At 43.8% G+C, this 7,199-nt stretch overlaps 1 protein-coding gene across 1 annotated transcript in view; it reads right to left on the bottom strand.

The window, feature by feature from the left end:
- Positions 1-567: 567 nt before the first annotated feature.
- LOC116969466 (interferon-induced protein with tetratricopeptide repeats 5-like) overlaps positions 568-7,199 on the bottom strand; it is a 37,167-nt gene continuing 30,535 nt past the window's right edge. Inside the window, exon 2 of the mRNA XM_033016360.1 lies at positions 568-2,133. Coding sequence (XP_032872251.1) covers positions 663-2,133 — 1,471 coding nt within the window. The 3' untranslated portion in view covers positions 568-662. The remainder of the gene's footprint in view (positions 2,134-7,199) is intronic.

Raw genomic sequence — 7,199 nt, 5'->3', positions numbered from 1 at the left:
CAGATCACTCCAAAACACATTTTAACATGAACATCCACCACAGTGACTCCTACACATTCCTCACTGTGATGGAAGTCGAAATAAAGTTCAAGTCCCTTCCCTTAGTTCTTCCTCGGTCGTGGGCCTCGAGCCCCCGTTGACGGGACGATCTTGACTCCCGTAGCCGGCGGCGTTTGGGCCTTCTGCGTTGAGGCGATCAAGCTCCTGCATCGGGGGGATGTCAGCTCCCCCGCGCTGGGCGATCGAACCTCACGTCGGGGCTGATTGAAACTTCTGCGACGATGGAGCACCTGACTCAGCCTCTCCTGACTGCGAGCTTGATGGTAAGTCCGCAGGCCGCGGTGGGAGCGATGCCAGGCAAGGGATCCGCTCCGATGTTAAGTCCGTGCCCCACGGTGGGGGTCATGACAGTCCGAGGAGGCTTCCAGCTCCATCAATGGAAGGCCGCAGAATGCGCCGGAGAATGTGATCCGAAAATTAATCACCTCTCCGGCAAGGTAAGAACCTGAAAAAAAAAGTTACCCCCTATTCCCTACCCCCTCCCCCACGTAAAACAAACTGAAGAGCATTAAAACAAACTTTGAACACACTAAAAAATAGCAAAAAGAATGGAAAAGCAAACAGACCGCCGGCAGGGCAGCCATCGCATCTTATTGCATCTTTCAAAGGTCATGATGTTCTTCAAACGAAAGGCGCAATTCACAAAGAGCACTGAGGTATTCTTCATTGCTTGGATCGAATTCCAAGGCCTCTTCAAAGTATTCAATAGCTTTGGACTTGTCCCCATCTATCTGATGCAGTAACCCTTTGACACCAAGTGCCTTGCTATCATGTGAATCCCGGCAAAGTTTCTTTTCTGCCCACTTGTCCAAATTTTCATAACACATTTTCCATACTTTGGAGTTATTTTCAATCTTCAGTCCTTTCTGGAACAATTGGACAGCATTTGAATCAGACTTTCTCTTGTGCAGTTGAAATAAGCCAGCCTGTAACCATATTCTCTGCATGTTTTCTGGACTAATGCCCTCTAACTCCAGCAGTTTGCTGTAGACCTCCCCTGCTTTGGAATTCTCTCCATTTCTTAGACAGATGTCTGCATAATCTAGTTGTGATTTAATAGCTGTCCTTGGACGGTGTTCAAATGCCTTTCCAAAGTGATGCTTGCAATGATCGATCAACACCATTTTCTGTTGAAATTCAGGATTTTGAGGATCAGAGCTCAATGGATTTTTGAACACTTCAAGTAGTTGCACTCTATAGCACATACCTATTTGGTCATGTAGGACACTGTTGTGTGGAGTTCTTCCTAATGCTTTTTTCAGCAGCTCAATTGCCTTTTCCCCAGCTTGTTCTAGTCTGTAAAATTTGGCCGCATTGCGAAGCACTTTTGGAACATCAGGGCTTTTCTGTAAGGCTTGTTGAACTAATTCATTTGCTTCCTTCTTTTGCTTGTTCTCTTGCAGTTTTAGGGCCAACATCACCATAGCCAAAGATTCCTCTGGATCAAGCTCCAGAACACGTCTCAGATGATTCACGCTCTGACTACTTTTGCATTTCTCTGGGGTTCCAGGAATTGCTTCCAGACGATACAGAGCAGTTGCAAAGCCCATGATCCACTCCGTGTTATTGGGATCTTCCTCCAGAGCTTTCTCAAAACATTCCATGGCCTCCTCATAGTATTGAGCTGCCGATCTCAACAATGACCATCCTTTCTCCCCATACACTTCAGGTATCATTGCTGTATAGCGAGGGCCATCAGTGAGCGGTTTACAGATCATCTCCAGCTTGTCGAGGTAGGATTGGGCCTCGGTCAGTTGTCCCATGTGGTAATGCACCCAAGCGTAGTTTCCATAGGTGATGATGCTTCTTCTTTCAAATGCATCTTTGTAGTTCTCCCTTAGAATCTTTTCAGCTTCCTTTAAGTTTTGAATAGCTTCTTCATAGTTGCCCTGCAGGCTGTTTACAAATGCAAATTGGTTGCAGGACCTGGCCTTATACTTCAAATTCAGATCTATAGAATCTTGTAATCTGTACATCATATCATCCAGGTCAATGGTCTCCTTCTGTGGGCCCCACGTGAAGTGGCACTGAAGCTGATCGAGCTTTTCCTTTAACAATTCCCTCACTGTTTTGCTGCAAGAGAAGAAAACACATGAAAATTGGTCGCAGACCACCTCTAACGCTTCAGAAATAGTCAACAAATCAGATATGCTAGATATGCTTTTCTGATATGCCTCTCTTTTAAATGCATCTATCATATCTGCCTCAACCACCAACCGTGGCAGTATATTTCAAGCTCTCGCCACCCACAATGTAAAAATAATTGGTCCACACATCTCCTACAAACATTGTCCCTCGCACGGTAAATTATGCCCTTCAAGCCAGCACCGCCATTCAATGTGGTCATGGCTGATCATCCACAATCAGTACCCCGTTCCTGTCTTCTCCCCATATCTCCTGACTCCGCTATCCAGAGAACCAGCCTCCACCGCCCTCTGAGTCAGAGAATGCCACAGATTCACAACTCTCTTTGTGAAAAAGTGTTTCCTCATCTCCGTTCTAAATGGCTTACCCCTTATTCTTAAACTGTGGCCCCTGGTTCTGGACTCCCCCAACATCGGGAATATGTTTCCTGCCTCTAGCATGTCCAAACCCCCTGAATAATTTTATATGTTTCAATAAGATCCCCTCTCATCCTAAATTCCAGAGTATACTAACCCAGACGCTCCACTCTCTCAGCATATGACAGTCCCGCATCCCTGGAATGAACCTACGCTGCACTACCCCAATAGCAAGAATGTCCTTCCTCAAATTAGGTGACCAAAACTGCACACAATACTCCAGGTGTGGTCTCACTAGGGCTCTGCACAACTGCAGAAGGACCTCTGTGCTCCTATACTCAACTCCTCGTGTTATGAAGGCCAACATGCCATTCACTTTCTTCAGAACCAATCCAGGTCTGTCCAAATTCTCCCTATAGTTAATATCCCCCGATCCGTTCACCTCATCTGCACCTTTTCCGAAGCCTCCATATCCTTCTTGTAATGGGGTGACCAGAATTATATGTAAAATTTCAAGGAGGAGTGAACTTGGACTCCAAGATCCCTCTGCATATTGAAGCTGTTGACGGACATGCCATTAATTATATATTTTCACTTTATATATGACCTCCGGAAGTGTAACATCTTAAGCTTGCTCGGATTAAAGTCCATCTGTCATTTCACGCCTATTTTCGTAGCCAATCTATATCCCGCTGTATAACAGCCTTCCTCACAGTCCACGATTGCAGCAATCTTGGTGTCATCGACAAACCTACCAAACAACCTGTCTAAGTCATTTATAAATATACACCTAATTGACTTTCATATCTTCAGTATTAAAAAAGTTATGGCCATTTTCATACTCGGAAATTAGCATCTTGTTCCCTATTGCTTTTCCATTGACTTAACACAAAAGCTGTGATCGAGGACAGTCAAAACCCCATAACTTTCTTAAACATTAAGGGAACTGAATGAAATGTTCAGTTATTATTGATTAAAGCATTCTGAAACAAATATAAACCATCTTACTTGGATGACCTGAAATTAAAGCATATAATTAATTAGTTCCTCATTGTAGCTAATTACAAAATTGACTGTAGTGACGGAAATAGTAATAAACACCCAGACTGCCTTGAAAATTCAAAAATGTGATATTCTCAAGATCAGAACTTTAATATTATTGTATTATATGCTGTAAATAGGTAAATAAATTGCAATTTCCAGCAATAGACCAAGTCTTTATGGAGAAGATCAGTTGCTAGCTGGTACATTGGCATATCATAATCAGTAGCATCATCATACTCCTCAGATTGTAACCAATAAGCAACTCTGTACACCTTGTTTTTCCCCAACTTTTCCATTTTGGCATTGTAAACCACAAGTTTTTGCTCTTCAACCACGCATGACATGTCTTTCTGCCCAACTACTTTCTCATTAAGAATGTCCTGTAGATCATCACATTTGGAGTAGTCCAAATTCGGATAATCTCTGCGAAAGCTGTCTAAATCGGTCTCTTTTGCTGGGCATTTGGATTGACAATTTTGCATTTCTTCTTCAGAGACATCTGTTTAAAATGTAAAGGAAAAAAAACCACAGAACAGCATTAACAGAAACAAGTTATTATTTGCAGTTCTAGAAAAAAGGTAGAAATGTTAAAGTTAAACGTTAAAACAAATAGTAAATACCCAACAAAAAATTAATATTCATCAGTTTCATCTAATCAATGTAATCTAATTCATCTAATTTCAATTACTAGATCTAAAGATATATCCATTTCTTAAGAAAAGGCTAACATTTTTAATAGCCTAAGTATCCAAATAATCTAGAAACATCCACTCTCAATATAATCAAAATTATTATTTTTTACACAATACACGTGACTAAAACTTTTGTGCATATTTAGTATGAAAATTTTGATCATGGATAGAAAATAACACAACATATAGACGATTTAGATGCTCTTATGACATGATGTACAAAGAAAATGAGGATTTAAATCATCTTGCAAGTGGGTGTTTCTGGAATGTGATCGATTGGAACATTGCCGTTGCAGTAAGTTTTAAGGCCATCTCGGCAGGCAAGACACTGCCAATTCATATGGGGCCTAAATAACACTTTTGCATCATAAAATTAGACTAAAGCCACCCCAAGAAGCAAGATTATATGTGAAATACATGACTTACTGTTTGTTTTGTCCTGATATTGTGATCCGTGACGTCGAAGGCATTGAGGGCGTTAGAAGTCACTTTTTACTTTAATCCAGCGAGTAAATTGTCCAGCGATTTTATTTTTAACAAAAAACGGAAACGGAAGTCGGATCGATTTTTCTTCAACAACTAGCAGCCCGAGGAAATCCCTCTCCGACAAGCAATACAAACCTGCATTTTAATCCCCCCCAAGGCTCCAGAGTCGCACACGCAGCCAGTGGCAGAACTGCAGCGCAGCTGAAGGTAAGTTTTGTAACATCGCTAATATTGGTCACGTCGTCAAAAAAATCAATCAGATTTGTGAGCCGCGACCGCCCAAGTACAAAACCATGCTGACTATCCCTAATCAGTCCTTGCCCATCCAAATACCTGTATATCCTATACCTCAAAATACTCTCCAGTAACTTACCAACTACGTCTGTTAAACCCACTGGCATATAGTTCCCAGCATTTTTCCTGCAGCCCTTCTTGAAAAGAGGTACAACATTTGCCACCCTCCAGTCTTCTCGCACCTCTCCTGTATTTAAGGACGACTTGTAAATTTCAACCAGAGGAAATAGGTTCATGGTGAGGGGAAAAGAATCTGAGGGGTAATTTCTTCACACAAATGGAGGTTGGCAAGTGTGGACAAGTTGGGCCGAAGGGCATGATTCCACACTGTATCACTCTATGACTAATCAACTGATCATCAAATGACTTCCGCATGTTAGATGTAGATGTACCCTATAACAATTGCTCACAGTTTACCCGCCAAACCTCTTGCCTAGTAAAGTTCTATTTTGACTTATTCCAGTCTAGTACTGGAGTACCACAAGGTCTTGCCCTCCATTTTGAGTGCAGCCGTGATAATCTTCCTGATAAGTAGCACAACCTCTCCACCTTTTTTGCCTCCCTCTTGATCACTTAAACTACGAAAACCCAGAACATTGATCAGCCAACCATGCCTCTTTCCACAATAATAATAATAATAATACATTTTATTTGCGGGCGCCTTTCAAAGTCTCAAGGACACCTTACAGAGATTAACAAGAGAGAGAAAACATATAGTCGGAGTTAAATAAATAATAAGGACATCACCAATACACAAATTAAAGACAGAATTCGCTCCAAACACAAAAAAATCAAAAACACAATGTGAAGAGAGAGCAGCGGCAGCTAAACCGCGCCAGCGACCACTCTCCCTTCCGACAGCCATCTTGGACACAGACTAACATATTCACTTACAAACAAAAAATCATCCCCCCACAATTGTTACCACTGAGGGGGAAGGCACAATGTCCAGTCCCCATCTCGAGTTCCCCCAAAGTCAGGCCTATTGAGGCCTCCGCTATTGCCTCTACGGAGGCCCGATGTTCCTAGCCGTTCTAGCCGGGTGCTGTTGCCCCGGCATCGGGAAAGTCCTCTCAGCGGCTGGGCCACCTGGAACGGCCGCTTCCTAACTGGAGACCGCGGCTTCCGAAGCCGACAAGGCCGCGCCGGTTTGGAGCTCCCAGGCTACCGATGTTAAAGTCGGCGCCGCCCGCTCCGCTCCGCAGACCCGCAGCCCGGAGGTGTTGATCTCGGCGGTCACAGCTCACCAGAGCTCCAGCGCGGTGATCCACGGCGGCGACCCAGGCAAGGCATCGCTCGCTCAGCTCCGCGATAGCGCTCCAGCGGTGCTGGGCGGTCCCCGCCAGGAAACGGTGCTCCACGCCCGCTGGTAGGCCACGAGGACGGGTCGACGGGGCAGCCCAGAGAAAAAGCTGCCCCACCGACCAGGTAGGGACCTAGAAATATTGTTACCCCCTACCCCCCACATTAAAAAGTCTATCTCTCCCACAAACAAGGCACAGGACTCACTAAGCCACAATCACCATATTCCGTCATCACACAACCTCTCCCTGGTACAGAAGGGTTTAAACTAGTGGAGGGGAAGGAGAGACAAATTGGAAATACAAGGATGGATTTAAAGGGAAAGAGAGTACATGAAAAGTTAAGAAAGACACCAGAATTAATGCGACAGAGAGCTCACAAAGGGATAGGAGTGTACGGCCAAGTGAAGTAGGAATCAATGTGAAAGCTGAGTAATGGATTAAAAGTATTATATATGCGCAAAGTATAAGAAGTAAATTGGATACGCTTGAGGCTCAGTTAGAGATTGGTGGTTATGACATTATGGGGATTACAGAGACATGGCTATAGGAGGATCGGGACTAAGAACTGAATATTCAGGGTTATGTCCTACAGAAAGGACAGGCAGGAGGGCAGAGGTAGCTCTGTTGGTGAGAGATTAAATTTGGTCCGTTGCGAGGTGTGACATAGGGACTTCTTCTTACATAGGTAAGAAGACACTAATGGGAGGTATTTGCAGCCCCCCAAACAGTAGCTTGGATATAGGGTGCAAGTTGCAGCAGGAGTTAAAATTGGCATGTGACAAAGGGATTGCCGCTGTGGTTATGGGAGATTTCAATAT

Source organism: Amblyraja radiata, unplaced genomic scaffold (genome assembly GCF_010909765.2).
Source record: "Amblyraja radiata isolate CabotCenter1 unplaced genomic scaffold, sAmbRad1.1.pri S52, whole genome shotgun sequence".
NCBI lineage: Eukaryota > Metazoa > Chordata > Chondrichthyes > Rajiformes > Rajidae > Amblyraja > Amblyraja radiata.
The sequence above is the reverse complement of the archived record's forward strand: the minus strand, read 5'-3'. Positions and strand labels throughout refer to the sequence as shown.